Genomic DNA, 17,003 nt, shown 5'->3' with positions numbered 1-17,003 from the left:
AAAGCGCAAATTGCAATTTCATTTGCTTTCCAGCAGCGGACGAAATTGCCGCCCGAGAGGCCAGGGCGGCGCAGGCCAAGGTGCTGGACCGCTTCTGGGGAGCCCTGAGACACGTTTTGGACAACGGGGGACCCAACTCCAGACTCCACGACGTGGCTCAGCTGGAATACGCTGTCCCGGATTCGTTGATGCCCTTTGACCCGCAGGACCCGGAGGCTGCGGTCCGCGGCCGCCTGCCGGATAGGATGTGCCTGCCAATTGGCCGGCCCGTGTCTTAACGCTCACGTCCGTCTGCTGGCAGATGGCGGCGGCGACCCAAATGTTTGACGGCGTGTCCAATCTCATCTACGACTGTCTGGAGTGGCGCAGGCAGCACCGGCACTACCTGGACAGCGCCAACTTCATCCGTGTGCCTTCGGTGGTTTGGGGCCAGGACGCGCCGCCGCCTGCCGAGGTAGACTGACGGACGGACGGACGGACGGACGCCTTCTGAAATGTTGATTGCAAGGGCTCCCATTTGTGAGCAGATTATTGTCCGATCCCATGTCAGCCATTATTTGTTGTTTTGTCAGTCCAAGCCGGCCACTGGCCTTCAGGTGAGATGGACTCAAATGAGGGAGGGAGGGAGGGAGGTAGGGAGGCTAGCACTGTTGGCTTGTAAAAAGGTGCTTGGTTCAACCTCGGTTCCCTGGGCCTGACTTTTGTGGTGTTTCCTGACAGACTACAGCTTCTGTGTCCCCCCATTCCAAGAAGTCGGGGCGGCCGCCTGCCCCGAGTGAGTACGCCCCTCCCTACCTCCCTCTCTCCATCTCATCATCCTCCAGCGTCACTTTGGTAGGAGGCAGGCAAGCTAAGCCGGCTCTCCTTCTTGGCAAACAGAAAAGCCGCCCTCATCCCTTACCACCGACGTGGACATGAATCACTACGCGGGCCTGTTGGAGCAGGTCCCAGCCGAGGCCTGCTCGGTGGCGCTCATCTTGCACTGCATGCTGGAGCAGGTTTGCGCGTCCTTGGACTTCGGGAGCGCCGCCGTGCCGCCGCCGCCGGCCGGCCGGCCGGCCTTTGGGTCCCTCCCATCATCCCTGCACCTTTGCGTGCGTGCAGGTGGCTGTGTCGAGCGAGCAGGCGCCCGACGACGGCGAGCCTCAGACGGCTCTCGACTTGGACCGTCACGCGCTGGGCCGAATGCTGCACAAGGTCCTGCCTCAGGTCCACGCAGAGGACGAGAGGAGAGACTTGCTGTGTAGTTTGTTGAGCGCGGTGGAGCGAGAAGAGGACAAGCAGGTAGGTGCGTGAAGGCCTCGCACCTTTCTTTGTCACCTTGTCACCCGGCTGCTGGCTGTCGCAGATGCTTAAGGAAGAGTTTGGCGCCGAGGAGACGCCCAGGAGGCGCCAGCAGCAGCAGCAGCAGCAGCAGCAGCAGCAGCCTGTCATCGTCCGCCACCACGACGAAAGGGCGCGCCGCTTCATTGGCGTAACTGTGAGTTAAGCGCATCATCAGATGCGCGCTGTCCATGCTTGGCGCCTCTGCGTCGGAAAGGCAACGGCCCTCGTCTGTCGCTCTCTTCCCCGACCGAGGCCACTCCGAGTTTGGATCCGGCCCAGGAGGAGGCGTCCGTGATGAGGCGCTCGCCGGCGTGGCAGCTCATCGACTCTGTGGCCCGGCGCCGTTGCGACGCCTCGTGTTGGAGGGTGGTCAAGCAACAGCTCCAGCGCCAGTGCACCGGAGGTGGCCGCCGCGCAGTTTTTATGTGCTTTTTGTTCCATTGGGTCAAGCTGAGCCCTTGCCTTTGCCGCAGATGAGGTGTCGTGGCCCCAGGCGGAGCACTTCTTCCAGCGCAGCGTGCTGGAGAGCATGCTGCTGAGCCAGGTGGAGGAGGACGGCGTCCTGGGAAAAGACTGCAGAGCTTTGGGAATGGCGCATCAGGCCAAGGAGCAGCCCGTCATCCCCTGGGATGACCCGCTGTCCTTTGCAAAGCACAAGTTTAGCAACCTGCGCAGGAAATGTCCGCCGCCGCCCCTCAAACCTTTTTCCCTTTGCGCCGGCAGACGCGCTCACCCTCCCCTCCTTGTCTCTGCCGCCGCAGGCCCCACCTTTCTCCAGGAAGAGGAGGTGTTTCTTCTTCTTTCTTTCTTGCTTCTGTTTGTTCTTCTTGTCTTTTTTTTGAATTGTGCCTGCCAAACGCAGCAGATCAGCGAGCGGGAAAGCGCCGAGCGGGAAAGCGCCGAGCGGGAAAGCGCCGAGCGGGAAAGCGCCGAGCGGGAAAGCGCCGAGCGGGAAAGCGCCGAGCGGGAAAGCGCCGAGCGGGAAAGCGCCGAGCGGGAAAGCGCCGAGCGGGAAAGCGCCAAGCGGCTCGACCTGCGCGACATTCAGAGCTGCCGGCGGAGGTGCCTCCGGGACTGGGACTACGTGGAACGCCACGAGGCGGGTGTCTTCCCGCAGGTGAGCTCGCTCTCTCTCGTCTGGGGGACTGACGCTTGCCGCCATGCCGGCCGGCGTGTGACGCTCGGCGCCGTGCTGGCCGCAGGTCCTCCACTCAGCTGCCCAGCGGTATCGCTGTGTGGACACGCACAGAGGAAGTCACAATAACGTCCTCTACGTCTTCTGCCACAATCCCATGAGTCCCGATCGCTTGTGCAAGGAGTTCTGGGACGTGGCCATTCACACCGACGTCAAGTTCCGGTAAGAGCGAGAGCCCACACCCATTGTTTGGCTGGCCGCACGGCGCCTCTCGTGCTGCTCTTTCAAGGACTTTCAAGGAGCACGTGGCAGACACCATTGCAGACTGGCTTGAGAAGGAGGAGCTGAAGAAACAGTTGTCGGCGAGCGACCGCACAAGTTCTGCAGCGCAAGCTTCAGAAAGTATACAGCCCAGCTTCGGTTCTGATGGCTTCCTTCTTCCGGGACTTGAAAGAAAAAAAAAAACTTTGCAGGTTTGCCAGAGGAAGATGACGAATCCCGGGAGCAATTTGTCACCGGAAGCTCACTCAAGGTTTCACTCCGCCGCCGCCGCATTGGAGACGCCCCGGCCTCTGAAATGCCATTGACATTTGGCAGGCGGCCAAGCTGGAGGAAGACAAGCTGAAGGAAGAGGAAGGCAAGAAAGGCAAGAAGCCGGCCAAGGCGGCCACGGGCAAGAAGCAGCAGCCGGCGGAGAACGCCAAGTCCACCGAGACCAAGAAGAGCGACAAATCGGCGGTGGGCAAGAGCAAAGCCGCGGAGAGCAGCTCCACGGCCGCTGCCGCCGACGCGGCGCCGCCCAGCACAGCGGACGACAAAGAGGAGGCCGGCGGCAGCGTAGGAGACGCTACCGGACGGGGGAGGCCAAACGCTCGCCGTCTTGACCTCTGTGCCTCTCCTTTAGGGATTCGCCGGCTTCCACATGGACGGAATGCTGGTCCACCTGTCAGGGTCTCTCCAGTACCTCTTCCCTGCGGCCGGGGGGCACGTTACCGTGGAGACCATCAGCTACGTGGAGGGTAAAGTCACGTTAGCTACCGTGGAGACCGTGGGCTACGTGGAGGGTAAAGTCGCTCACGCTTTTCTCGGCAGGTTCCAGCATGCTGAAAGTGGCCGTGAGCAAAGACGGCCACCGCTTGTACACGCACGTGGACCGAGCGCTTACGAGAAATGGCGGCAAAGGTGAAGAACCTCGAGAGCTTTGCTCGTTTGCCGCTTTCTGCTGCCGCGCTGACCTCTTGCTCGCTCTCTCGCTGGCTGGCTGGCTGGCTGGCTGGCTGGCTGGCTGGCTCGCTACTCCAAAAGAGCATCCGGTCAGGACGGCCGCGGCCACCAGGCGCTCCTTCTCGGCCTTGCTGGACAGCGGCGTCCGGCTGGCTTACACCTTTGAGGGACCGGCAAAGGACAAAGGCAAAGGTGGGTTGGTGAGCTTGCCGCCGGCTGTCATGGGCACGGCACGCGTGCCCTTCCTTTATTATGAGTATTTCCAAAATGCCTCGGATGGCCAATAATCAAATGGCCGCCGCCGCCGCCGCCGCCCCTCCTTGGCAGCCTCGGACGGGAGCCTCAAGGAACCGGAGGAAGAGTCGACGTCCAAGGGCGATGGTGCCGAGGTGCAGGTCTTTGCAATCTGCGCCGGCCCATGGAGCCGTAGACGTGATTGTGCGCTTCTTAGCAGCCGCGTGACAGCCCGTCGTCGCGGACGTGCCCCCCCCCGAGGCCGCTGGCCGGCCTCAGCTTGTCCATCCCCAGTGGCCTACTTGTGCAGTTCATGCGCCAAGACGGTGGGTGACGGCGGTGGGCCTGTGCTTGTTTTTCCCTCCGCAACCTACGTGCAGCGCATGACGACACCTACGCGTGTCCTCAGGGGAGCCGAGCGTGCTGGTGCGGCTGAGTTTTCACGCCACGGGTCGCCGCGGCCCCGCTCTGGCCAAGGAGGCGTCCCGCACCGTTACGGCCCAGGGAACCGTCATCCGATACATGAGGGACGGCTCCAGCCAGGTGAGCCCGCCTGCCGTGCCTGCCGCGCCTCTACTCGGCCACTCAGCTTTTGGTGACGTTGGCGCGGCAGGTGCTCTTTGCGGACGGCACGGTCAGCTCCAGCCTTGATTCCGGCCCGGTGTGGGTACCCGAGGCGGAAGAAGACACGACGGATGGCAAGAAAGAGCCGCGCTGAACTCCATCGAGCCTCTGCGTCTTCCACACCTTCTTATCTGCTTGCGTGCTTCCAGAGCAAAACCCCGAGAACCAGCCGGCGTCTCCTCCTCGAGGGTATTGGGCAACGACCACGCCCTGCGGCACGCGCATCTGCACCGTGGGTAGCACGCACGAGCAGAGTCCCGCCTGCGCTCTGTTGAGCTACGTGACCTCCGACCCGGTCACTCACGAGGTGAGCCGCACGCCGGTGCCACCGGCCCAACCCGGGCGAACGACATTGGCTCCGTGCCCTCGGCTTCCTTCCAGGTGATGCTGAGCCGCGAAGATCTGGTGGTGACGGTGAAGCGGCCGGACGGATCGGTGAGCGTCGATCACGCGGACGGAACCAGAATCACCACCTTCTACCGGGACAGGCCTGGAAGCGCTGCTGAGGAGGGAGGGAGAGAGAAGGTGGTGGCGGTGGAGAACGAGGCCTGCGCCACCGTCTTGATGTACCCCGAACGACACGTGGCCGAAATCTGGTTGGCGGACGGCACCGTGGTCACCTCCGATAACCAGGGAGCTTATCAGGTGGGCCGCCGCGCGCTGGCTGGCTGGCTGGCGGTGCGCGCGGTGATGCGCGTCGCGCTGCCTCCCTCCGTTTGTCCGTCCGTCCTCGTGAACTCCTAAAAAAGAGGTTTGGGGTCAAAAGGTGGTCCCGTCCAGCATCGGACTCCTGCGCATCCAAAGCGACGGCAAGTGCGTCTACTCCAGCGGAGCGCTCCGGGACGGCCGCCCCGCCTACATCATGAGTCCCACCGACAAAGTGGCCTGCGACGTCACAGACGTGGATGGAAATCACTTTCAGGCCAGTTGCGGATGTCGACATGCTGTCGTGCGCCCGGCGTGTTCTGCTGAGAACAACTCCACTTTCTACACATAGCCCCCAGCCAGCTGTACATTGCTCTCTCTTCAGGTGTCGCAAGACGGCCAGGTGAGCGTGCGCTCTGTTGGCCCAGCCCCAAGGACGCTGCAAGAGGACGACGAAGACGAGGACAAAGATGGGACGGGGGGGCCCCGAGACCACTCTCCCAGGTGACACACACGCACACACGGTGTCAGAAGGAACTTTCACACGGCCCCAAGCACCCGCGAGCAGTTTTTTTCCGCCGGCCAAGTCCTCGGCGCTTGACCCCTGCCTGGTCTTTGAGCGCAGGCTGTTCCTGGTGCACGAGGACGGTTCCGGTTCGGAGCTCATGAGTAGCCGAGCCGTGTCGGAGCTGCTGAAGCGGGCCCGCTCGGACCCCGCCGCGGCCGTGCTGAAGGACCCGCTGCCGGACTCGCCAGGTGAGCGTGCCTTTGTCCCGCCGAGGCGCGACCTTGCTACGGAAAGGTGTCTGCGCTCCTCCAGGTGAGTTTGGCATCACCGTCCTGAAACCCGGCACGGAAAACGTGCGCTCCAAGTGGGTGCACGTCAAGCTGGACCCCAACGCCATACATCAGAGCCTTCGGAACCGCAGCGGGCGGGATTGCGCCCCATTTGAGGTACGCTATCCCGTAAGGTGACGCCTCCGCTCGTGCAGGTTGCCGCCGCCCTTACTTGTGGGAACGCAGCCTCTGACTTAACACCCTAACCCTTAACACATCCCGCCCGCCGCCGGCGCAGACGACTCACAGTCCTCCGTTCGGGAGCACTGCAGGACAGGGGCCCGGCCTGAAAAAGCTCAGCGGCGGCGGCGTCCTCAGCTGCCCCAAAGTCCTGGAGATAAGGGAAGTTCAGCAGCACAGGGCCTTCGGTCGACAGCTCCGAGACACGGTGGACACGTGGCTGAAGGCGAGTAGCGACCATTCGCGACCATTCGCGACTCGTGAGCAGACAAAGGAACGCCGGCTTCTCCCGGCAGGAATACATCGAGAGTTTGATGGAGAAGGCGAGCTGGTCGGCCGACGCGACGCTCAAGGAGCCTCGCGGCGAGGTGGAACGAGCCCACGCCGGGCTTCTGCTCAGTCAGGTGCCGGCGCTCTCTGCCGACGAGCCAAGACGTGAAACCAGCGCTGCTCGGGATGCCGTCTTCCTCTGCAAAGTGTGCTAATGATTCAGAGTTCTTCTCAAGTCCTTCGCAGAGGAGCCGGAGCACCGGGAACAAGCCAAAGGCGGCGCCGCCGGCGCACAGAGGAGTCCAGGTAAAGGCAGTCGCTCATCACGGCCCGAGCCCACGATCCTTTGTCTCATTTGCCGCTCGTCTGTCCGCAGGGGACATGGGCGTTCTGTACGGCCGGGCGGTGCACGCCGCACTCGAGCCGTCGGGCCGCGCGGAGGATCCCGCCGTGCCGGCCGGCGCCGGGTAAAGGCCGCCGCCGCGTAGCTCGACCCGCCGACTGGCTCAAGCATCTCATCCCTCCCTCCCTCCCTCCCTCTCCCGTCTGTCTTCTCGCAGCCGCACCCAGCTCCAGGTGTCAAAGTGGACGGACACGCTGGAGCAGTACAGGTGGGCAGGCTCGGCCCGTGGCGCCGCGCGCTGGTCTTTGACCCGAAAGAAAGCTGGCAAAACTCCATCCGCCCCTCTGTGCGTCCCGTAGACAGGAGCTGCTTGAAGTGAAGGCCCGTGTCGATGCGCTGAGGAAGAGGATCATCGTGCCCTACTTTCATCCCGAAAACGACTCCTTGCGCGAGGAAAGCGTTGACCTCCGTTCCCGTCCAAATGGTTTGCCCGTACCACCCCTTGACTCTCTCGTGCTCTTCTTCTACAGACTCATTGTCCCGACTCCCAGAGGCCAAGTTTGAGCGTGCCCACCACCGAGTCGGACGATACGGACGACGACGCCTTCCGGAGCGACATCCTAGCCCAAGAGGCCCGTAAGCGTACGGGCCGACAAATGGGAAACGAGTCGGGCTCACAAAGCCACTTTGTCTACGTGTTGCGTTTTGCCGCCTAGACGATGACAACAAAGCGGCACAGCCCTTGGAGCCAGTGTGGCCTTTGGACCCGGCCTTGGAGCCGGCCTTGGAGCCGGCCTTGGAGCCGGCCTTGGAGCCGGCGCGGCGACCCTTGAAGCCGGCGCGGCCCTTGGAGCCTTCTTATCCTGCCAGGTTTGCCAGTCGCGCAGTCGGCCGACATAGTCAGCGGATGTTTATGGGCGCGGCCCTCTGTTTCAGTCACGCGGCGGTGGCAGCGAGGAGCAGCAGGACGTTTGGCGCCGCACCCGCCACCGCACCAGGTGCGCAATCCCGCCTAGTTCAACTGAACGCGGCTGATGTGTATGCCCCACCTTGCCCCGCTCCGCGTGCGCCAGCAGCAGCCGTCCGTCCCAGGTCGCTCCAGGTGAATGTGAGCGGGCAGCCCAGGCGGAGCGGCGTCAGACTGCCGCCTTCCATTGTCAGCTGCAAAGCCTGCAGCGTCCCCAACCATCACGTAAGGCCGGTCGCCTGCCTGACTCAGGCCGGCGTTTTGCCTGGCTAACGTTCTTTCCGTGCCAGTTCCGCCGCGTGGAGGAGCCGGTGCGGCGCAGGTGTCGCGCCGTTTCGCTGGCCGACCCCAAAGTCATCAGCAGAGGCTTTGAGCTGCGGCCGTCCAGAGTTGACTTTGGCCCGCTGAGGGACGGCGCGTCCTCCGTGGTCACGGTGGTCATGAAGAACGTGGGCGTCGACACCTGCAGGTGAGCGCGGGAGGCGGCGAAGGACGCGCAAAGGGCGTCACCTCTGCCGCTCGGCTTCTCTTCCAGGTTCCACGTCAAGCAGCCTCCGGTCTCCACGGGCCTCCGCGTCAAGTACCAGCCGGGACCCGTAAGCGCACAGGCCAGCCGTCGCAAACGCCCGAAGCGCAGACGCCCAAAGCGCCGACGGCCGAAGCGCCAACGCCCAAAGCGCAAACGCCCGAAGCGCAAACGCCTGCGCCAAGCGCTCCGTCTGTTTGCCCAGGTGCCGGCGGGTTTGCAAGTTGAACTGGACGTCGAGCTGTACGCCATGTGCGAGGAGGCGCTCCAGCTGGACGGGAATCCCACCAAGTACATCTCCCAGGACATCATCATCCCCACAGAGACCGACATCTTCTACCTACCCGTCACGGCCAATATCCTTCAAAGGCAGGCGTCGCCGCGGTCTGGACCGAGGCAGCCTTGCGGAGAGATCCTTGACGCACGTGGCGTAGCCGTTCTTCCTGAGGCCTTCTACGACATCTGGTTGAGAGAGCGCTCCGGTTGCGACAGCGGGATCCGCGCCGGGAGGCCCAGACAGGCCCGCAGCCTCCCGGCGTGCCAGCGCCTGGGCCAGAACCCGCCGCAACGCGGCTCTCTTGAGCGCCGCCGCCGCCGCTGCTGCCTTCTCAGGTACGCACGCGTGCAGAGAGTTGAGCACAATCTCTTCTTCTTCTTCTTGTTCTTCTTTGTACAGGGCACCATAAACGCACAGCTAGTCTTTGAAGAGCACGCCAACGCAGGCAGCAAGCCGAACGTCACCCAAGCGTGCACGCACAATAAAGCAGCGGTCGTAGCTTCCATTCCATTCCATTCCGTTCCATTCTTGGCTCTCTGTTACCGTCACGTTTGTGTGGGCGCCTTAACAATCGTTCTTTGTGAAACTCCAAATGACAAATCTTTTGGTTGATAATTGAGTTACTTTTGAAATGAAGTAACGAGTCACTCGTTTTCATTCCCTAGCACCATCGGCGCTATCTGATAGGATTCATGGTGTGATTTGGTTTTCAAAAAAACCCTTTGATTGACCGTCGTTTTTATTCTTTACTTCAAATCAAGCCTATTTCCACAAGGACAGGAGAAGGGGTCAATTTGTCGGACGTACATCGATAGAACTACTGAGCCATTCTTTCGTTCCGCTCCCCGCGCACAGCGCGCGCGCACGCTCGCTCGCTCGCGCCGGGGTGTCACGCGCCTCCGTGTTTAGCGCGCCGATGACGTCAGAGAAAGGTGCAAAAGCGGCGCTGTCTGTCAGCTTCGGCGTCGCCGCTTGTGCGTGCGCCGTATGCAGTCTAGTCTGTCATGTTTGCGTCCCCCGCTTTTGGCTCAGCGCCGCCGCCGCCGCCGCCGCCGCCGCCGCCGCCGCGTGACTCTTTTTGTTTGGTTTCTTTTCTTCTTCACGCCGAATGACGGAGCCGGCCGAACATCGCTGAGCTCCAAGAGGCGGACTCGACGATGCCCGTTTGCCGCAGGCGCCGTCATCGTGAAAGCGGACACCAACTTGCGGCAGATGGGGTGACCGACGTGACCGAGCCCGCTGCTCCACCCGGGAGGAAGTGCCAGCTGCAGCCTTCGGACACGGCTGCCGCCGCCACCGCCGCCTGTGCTCGCTTGTAGGAGGGGAGGAAAGGGGAGGGCTGGGGGGTGGTGGTGGGGTGTTGGGTTGGGGCCGGGTTGGGGCCGGGTTGGAGGGGGGGCACGGGCACAAGCGAGGAGCGGCAGGAGGGAAGATGCGGACGGAGGAGAGGGCCGCCGCACGAGAGCCCATTTTGGAGGAAGGCTCGGGACGAGAGCAGGTAAGGACGCCGGACGGTGGGCCGCCGGCCGGCCGGCCGGCCGGCCGACAAGTTGCGGTGCATGCGGACACGCCGTGTCATTGAAGGGAAGGGCGAAGCGGGTCAAGGACACTCGATCGGGCGGGCGCTTGTTTTCGATCGGCCAGCCGGCAACGCAGAGCGAAGATGACATCTTTGGAGTAGGCTCAACTTGATTGTATTAGCCGTACATATTGCTCAATCTCCCCGACTTTTTTCTAAACGCTTTGCAGCCAATGGTTATTTGAATCAAAGCTTGCTTGCTTGCTTGCTTGCTTATGACGTGCTCAAAACGTTTGAATTTCCACAACGCAGTACAACATTTCAAATCGGCATGCAGAACAGAAAAGGCACAAGCCAATGGATTAGCATTCACTTCCTGGTTTGCTCATGGTCAGAAAATCGGCAAAATTGACGATCATGATTTTCCCAAGTCAATTCAGATGTTTTCATTTGATTCAATCAACACAAGGCTCATCGCACGGCTGTCACGGAGGACTCCAAAAATGGGAGAAAAGTGAACTGTTGAGAAGCGGAAAGTGCCAGCAGCTGGACGCGTTTTTCAAAAAATCACCAATCGATTATTAGTCCCATCTTTGCAATCAAATAAAGAGGCCAAAGTGTCTGTGCATCGCGCGCGGTTTGACTGACTGCTCCACAGCGGTGGGTGTGCCAGCCTCGACCACCAGGAGGCACTGTAGTGTCCGATAGTAGTCGTGCAGACGTGAGTGAAGAAAAAGACAATCGAGTTCCATTCGTCTACTACCAACTTACTCGAACGCGAGTCCGTTTCTTGTGGAGCCTGAAGAAAATCCATAAAGGTGGCCAATGTCAACGGCATTTGCCATTTATTTGAGCATCTAGCTAGCCAGTGTCAAAGGTAAGGCCGTTTCGTTTGGAGGTTGAAATTGACAGGAAAGCTCAACTGGCAGTGGCCGTACCGTCGTCATTGCCCCCCCCCCCCCCCCCCCCTTCTCATGAAACGGTCACCATTTGCCAAAGTGCTGAAATCTAAGACGTAAACGTTTTGTTGTCGAATGCCCCGTTCCAGCATTCCTTGCTTGCTGCCATGGAGAGCATAGGCGATGCATGCGATCGAGTGTGCTTCCTGTTTTGCCTTCCCGGATGGACTCGATGGCGGCCTCGCATCCGCCAACCTCCCATCCGCCAACCTCCCATCCGCCAACCTCCCATCCGCCAACCTCCCATCCGCCAACCTCCCTCCCTCCCTCCCTCCCTCCAACCTCCCTCTCAAGCACTTATCCCATTTACCTTCAGTCAATAGTCGACTGCTAAAGTGCAGTCGAGTCCTTCATTCGTTTTATTACACTTTGTCTCTCGACTGACCATCATTGTCCTACGACTAGAAACATACAGTACATACGTAAATACACATAGGTGTATAAGAATGTATGTATACACACAAAATACATTTCCAGATCCTCAGTCACTTCTTGGTCTGCCTGCCCACATGGCAAGATTTGCTAATTATAGCACACCTCAGCTCAGCAGCGGAATGGGAAGGCCGCTAACAAACGTGTGGACTGTGGTTGAATACCAGGAAACACGGCAATCGATCAAACACGGCCACATCGGAGATTTGTTGTGTCAGAAAGCTGAGGACAAATTTGGAATCCCATCGGTGAACAAACACTTCAGTTGCTCCTACTGATTCTGAGGCGGCTGGGGCTTCCATTCGCATGGAAGCAGAGAAATAAATGCTTGTTTGAAAACGGGGCGAGCAGGCGACAATATAGCCATACGTATATGGCGCTCAAGCTATCTGTTTTGCCAGCGTTGGGGGAGGGAGGGAGCGAGGGAGGCTGTATCAGGCAAAACTCAGAGGTCGTTGCGTCAGCAAAGGTAGAGCCCGTGGAGCTCAGAGACAGGGCAGGCCAACGGCATCTGAAATAGGCCGGAGATGGGCGACCTTCAAGCACGCCGTGCTATGTCCAAAGAGCCGCGTTGCGTCCTCTGGCCAGCGTCCGCTCCAGAATCGTCTCCAAGCATCCTAGGTGACTAAATTATTCACATGCATCGCGATGCCGGGCTCTGACGGGCCAATCAGAACTAGAGGCTGGAGAAGGAGGGCTGGCTGTAATATGACATCCGCACAGTGCAAGTGAGGCCGCGTTCACTTAGCCATGCAAGCAATAGCGCTCACTGCATGGCTCGTGCTTGTAATTACGTTCCGGGTGGCGATGTCTCCGTTGAGGTCGCCAGCCACGCTTCCACACTCGGACCGACCCCCTTTAGCGGCAGGAAGGTCGTCGCTGGGGACGGGCCGCTACGGTGGCGACAGCATCGGGAACTAAAAATGAGAAAATTCAACTTTCTAAGAAAAGTAGTAGTATAGTCAGCCGCTTCTTCCATCTCCAACGCTCGCTATGCTAAGCGGAGCTATCGGAAGACCGCATGGTCCCGCCGCCGCCGTTCCCTTACACGTCTCTGCACGCGTCTCCTCAGCAACGTCCGATCCGGCGGTCGGCGGCGGCGTCTCTGTGCCGGGAGTCGCACTGGAAGTGCCTGCTCCTGAGCCTCCTGATGTACGGCTGCTTCGCCGCGCTGATCTGGTGCGCCCTGTGCCGCGTGCCCGTGCTCAGCTCGTCGCCGGTGCGCGTGGCTGCCGCCGGCGCCAGCAACTCCACCACCTCGACCGCCTACTACAGTGACGTGCGGCGCCTGGAGAGCCCGTGCTCCGGCGGCTACCTCTACATCCCGCTGGCCTTCCTGGCCATGCTCTATGTGGTCTACCTGGTGGAGTGTTGGCACTGCTTCTCCAAGACGGCTGTGTTGGCGCACGCTGAATTCCAGGTTTGTCGTGCGTGAACGTACACTCGCCGGCATGGCTTCTACTTCCCAACTCAAATCATCTAGCGTGCTAATTCCTCTCAAACCGGCGGTCAGAGTGAAATTTCCAAAGCTCCGCCGTTTCCCCACTCATTTGCTAGGCAGTGATCTCGCCCTATGCTGCCGTCTGCTGGCCATCTTTGGTGTTTCTTCAAGCTCAAAGCGGAACTGGCCAAGACTTTGCGCTGGCTGGACAGCCGGCCATTGAGGGATTCGGGGAGCCACGCTCAAAGGCTTGGAGCTACTCTTCAGGAGTCAAAGCTCTGAAAAGTGTGCTCCTTTTTTTTTGCTTCATTGACGCCAAACATTCGCAGGACGTGTACGAGCGCGTGCAGCGGCTCCAGCAGGCCACGCCCTGCATTTGGTGGAAGGCCATCAGCTACCATTACGTGAGGAGGACTAGGCAGGTGACAAGATACCGCAACGGAGACGCGTACACGACCACGCAGGTGAGAGACACGGCTCCCTCTAGCGGTGCGGAGAAATGCGTCCCCTTTCCTGCTCACTGCACTAGTGGCATTGGTGGTACGAGACGAGTCCACTTGAGTTGTGACATTTGCAATTGTGGTCTTTCCAGGTCTATCACGAACGCGTCAACACTCACGCCTCCAGCTCCGAGTTTGACTACGCCCGCTACGGCGTCAAAGACGTGTCTAAGGAGCTGCTGGAGCTGCAGTTGCACTCGGCGGTTCGCCTCCGCTTCACCAAGTGCTTCAGGTAGGTGAGCTTTATTTTCCATGGCCTGCTCGCAATTTGTGGTGAAAGATGACCGGCCGGCCGAGCGAGCGACTGACCGACCGAGCGCCTTTCCCCTTCCTCAGCTTCTCCAGCGCACGTTCTGAGGCTGCCTATCTCACCCAGGTAATTGACAGACCAAAGCAAAGGTGAACTGGCCTAAACTTAAGGACGAGAGATCAACTCGCCTTAAGCCATTTGACACGCACCACTCCCTCCAAATTTCGATTGGGGTTTTTTGGCCGTCATACGTGAGCGTAAAGCCTTGAATTGATTGGCAAGCGCGTGCATGGCACGGCCCGCTGTCAACTCACTTGTCCTTCCCGCCCCAAGCGAGCACGCTTCTTCGGCGAGAACGAGGGCCTGGACGACTACATGGAGGCCAGGGAGGGCATGCACCTGAAGAACGTGGATTTCCGCGAGCACATCCTGGCCTTCCCGGACCCCTCGCACCAGCCGTGGTTTTCCAAGTATTGGGTCTTCTGGCTGGCCTCGGCTTTCCTGCTCTCGTGGCCGCTGCGCGTGCTGTCTGAGTACCGCACGGCCTACGTGCACTACCACGTGGAGAAGCTGTTTGGGGAGGACGAGGATCCGGCGGCGGCGGCGGCGGAGGAGGACCAGGGGAGACGGAGAACGGAGGGGCGGGCATGGCGGCCATCCCATGCATCGCGGCTCTGAATGGGTCCAGCTACAGAGCCATCTCCCGGGTCAACACGGTGGACATGACTGAACTGGAGTGGCACATCCGCTGTAACCAACAGATGGTTCCCAGCTACTCTGAGGCCATCCTCATGGACTTGGACAGCGGAGGCAGTGGCAGCGGCAGGACCGACAACTCCGCCGCGTTCACGCCCGTGTCTGGACCCCCGGGCACCACCCCCAACCCGGAGGGGAACCCACCTCCCCTGGCGCTGCCGGTGGTCTTCAACTCCACATACCTCCTGCAGAGCTGCCCTCGATGTCGGCGGACCGCGTCCAGCTGCAGTCTGCCCTCCCGACTGAGGACGCCCACGGGAACCGCCGCCCTGCTCAATGCCACCGTGGCCGCCTTGAGGGCGGCCGGGCACGGCGGCCCGCCGGGCCGGCTGGTGCTCAGTCGAAGCGGATTCTCCCTGGGTAGGCTCGGAGGAGGGAGGCGGAGCAGCCTCCTTCATTCCTCCCGCAGCATGGGAGGAGGCCCGGCGGGGAGTCGGGAGGACGGCGGCGGCGGCGGCGGCGGCGGCTCTTTCCCAGGCTTGGGATCCCGGCAGGACGACGAGGAGAGCCGAGGTGTGCTGCAGGCCGAAGGCGATGACCAAGACGAGCGGGAGGCGGACGAGGGGAGGGGCGAGGACGGCCGCAGCCAGAGGGCCGGGCGAGACGGAGGAGGCCTCTTCCGGAGGGATCGCCCGCCTTCCTACCAGGATGCCTTCTTCTTCCCTGTGCTCATTGTCCACGGTGATGAAAGCTGCCATGCCGGGGAGCGCCTCTGAACACGCAATGCAGGCTGGCTTTGGACTCGCCTACACCGAAAAAGGGCTTCTCTATCGGACGGACAAAGCAGCGCTCTTTATCTTAGGCATGGTTTCACTTGAGCACAAAATCAGTTGCCCCGCCCCAAAACTTTGCCAGTGCAGCGAGCCAAGACGGACGGAAGCTGGCTTCTGGATCAATCTATGCAAGAGCAGGAGGAGGAGGATAGGGGAGGAGCAGGATAGGGGAGCCGCAACGACATTGCCTCACCTGGCCCGGAGTCCAGATCTTCCGCACAGCAGCGCACCCACCCATTCAGGCAGGCAGAAACGCCTTTGTGGAACACCCGAGCGTCTTCCGCAGCACTCTGGTGCGAGCACATCACTTGCTACGAGCACATCAGCTGCTGCAAGCGAGGCCCCTCCCTCCCTCCCTCCCTCCCTTCGCAGGTACGGCGAGCACACGTGGATGAAGATGGCCTCCAATCAGCCACGATGACATGAAATCGGACATAAAAGTCAAACCGGCGAGTATTTCATCTATCTATTCATCTAGTACGTATGGATTTATTTCATTATTGTTCCTTTGATTTGATTGTACGGACGGAACGCACTTGGGCAATAATCTATCGCTCGCTCGCTCGCTCTCAGTCTCTCTCTCTCGCTCGCTCTCAGTCTCTCTCTCTCTCTCGCTCTCTCTATGCTGTAAGCATTTGGCCACCAAACTGAAATAGTCAGCGCGTGCACCGCGTTCCCGTTTAGCGAGCTTGTCGACGGGACTTCCAGGCGCTCTCCGACATCATGGACATGTCCTCCTCCCGCGTCGCCTTCGTGCGGCGTCTAGCGCCGCGTCGAGCTGGCAGCAAAATATCGAAGAAGCACTTCTCCACCCGGCCACTCACCCTGACTCAGACAAGGTACAAACCAAATCTGACATGGTGGAAAGTGAGTCATTGTCCTTGAAATTCACGCTCGAGCATGCGCTTTGCCTCGCCTCGCCGCTGTCTTGAAATCCGCCACAAATCCGCCCCGGCCTCCCAAAAATAAAACAACCCCAAGATCGTCGTGTCTTTTCAACCAGAGGCGTAGCCAAGCCGGGGCCGCGCCCCGGTTAGGACTCCCTGCGCCCCGGTTGAAAAAAAATCGAGCTTTTTCGATTCTTCATCTTCATGCCGTTTTTCTCTTTCGGTCTGTGCTTGCGCTATTCTATGTGCGCGATGTTATCCATTCACCGTTTGCCTCCCGGACCCGGATGTTGTTTTAGCGATCAGCGAACGGCGTGGGTGATGTTCGATTTTTTTTTCCTGTGGGCGCGCGCCCCTACTGGAAGAATTCCTGGCTACGCCTCTGTTTTCAACTCAACTTTTCATTGGCTACTTCAGGGATCGTCAACGGTGAAGGAGTGGAACTCTTTACGAGCCCTAGGCTTCGTCTCCCTCCTTGCACAGTTATTGATATAACAATATGTGCTAAACAATAAACTAACTAACGGTGGTCCGCGGCCCTCTAGCGGCCCGTGGTGGTATTACGTGTGGTCTACAAAATGGAAAAGAATTATAACTTTTGTCCAAATAAAATTCCAGCTCATTTTGTCAATCATTGGCCCTCTAGCGGTCCGTGGTGGTATTACGTGGGGTCTACAAAATGGAAAAGAATGATAACCTTTGTCCAAATAAAATTCCAGCTCATTTTGTCAATCATTTACCCATCCAAAGTATGTCACATGTAGCTGAGATTCCCAAAATACATACAGATGCAAATAAATAGCCTGTATAGGTCTATCCTCCTTTGGTGCAAAATAAAATAATATTCTGCCAAGGCTGTGGTCCCCGAGTTGCTTCTTGGTGATTATGGTGGTCCCTT

The 17,003-nt window shown here is 59.9% G+C and overlaps 2 protein-coding genes across 2 annotated transcripts; both read left to right on the top strand.

Moving 5' to 3' along the window:
• Positions 1-29: 29 nt before the first annotated feature.
• On the top strand, positions 30-9,101 carry LOC133149229 (sperm-associated antigen 17-like; the record flags this gene model as incomplete). The annotated part of the gene is made up of 39 exons (XM_061271849.1): positions 30-221; positions 302-454; positions 721-775; positions 880-998; positions 1,105-1,284; positions 1,349-1,480; positions 1,579-1,729; positions 1,800-2,443; positions 2,529-2,683; positions 2,751-2,863; positions 2,935-2,993; positions 3,059-3,298; positions 3,366-3,480; positions 3,554-3,643; positions 3,767-3,877; positions 4,013-4,074; positions 4,137-4,245; positions 4,329-4,462; positions 4,533-4,617; positions 4,693-4,850; positions 4,925-5,188; positions 5,310-5,465; positions 5,574-5,692; positions 5,814-5,944; positions 6,009-6,142; positions 6,264-6,431; positions 6,502-6,609; positions 6,712-6,781; positions 6,852-6,942; positions 7,036-7,086; positions 7,178-7,331; positions 7,370-7,454; positions 7,535-7,688; positions 7,755-7,816; positions 7,892-8,010; positions 8,076-8,254; positions 8,321-8,381; positions 8,517-8,923; positions 8,988-9,101. Coding segments are annotated over 39 exons (5,580 nt in total), but the record flags the coding sequence as incomplete, so codon positions are not given.
• Positions 9,102-9,993: 892 nt separating this feature from the next.
• LOC133149224 (transmembrane protein 151A-like) lies at positions 9,994-16,958 on the top strand. Its single transcript, XM_061271837.1, is given in 7 exon segments — positions 9,994-10,086; positions 12,571-12,918; positions 13,269-13,403; positions 13,532-13,671; positions 13,776-13,815; positions 14,023-14,305; positions 14,308-16,958. Coding segments are annotated over 7 exon segments (1,866 nt in total). The 5' UTR covers positions 9,994-10,020; the 3' UTR covers positions 15,162-16,958.
• The last annotated feature ends 45 nt before the right edge of the window (positions 16,959-17,003 follow it).

This window comes from Syngnathus typhle, unplaced genomic scaffold, assembly GCF_033458585.1.
Source record: "Syngnathus typhle isolate RoL2023-S1 ecotype Sweden unplaced genomic scaffold, RoL_Styp_1.0 HiC_scaffold_283, whole genome shotgun sequence".
Taxonomy (NCBI): domain Eukaryota; kingdom Metazoa; phylum Chordata; class Actinopteri; order Syngnathiformes; family Syngnathidae; genus Syngnathus; species Syngnathus typhle.
The sequence above is the reverse complement of the archived record's forward strand: the minus strand, read 5'-3'. Positions and strand labels throughout refer to the sequence as shown.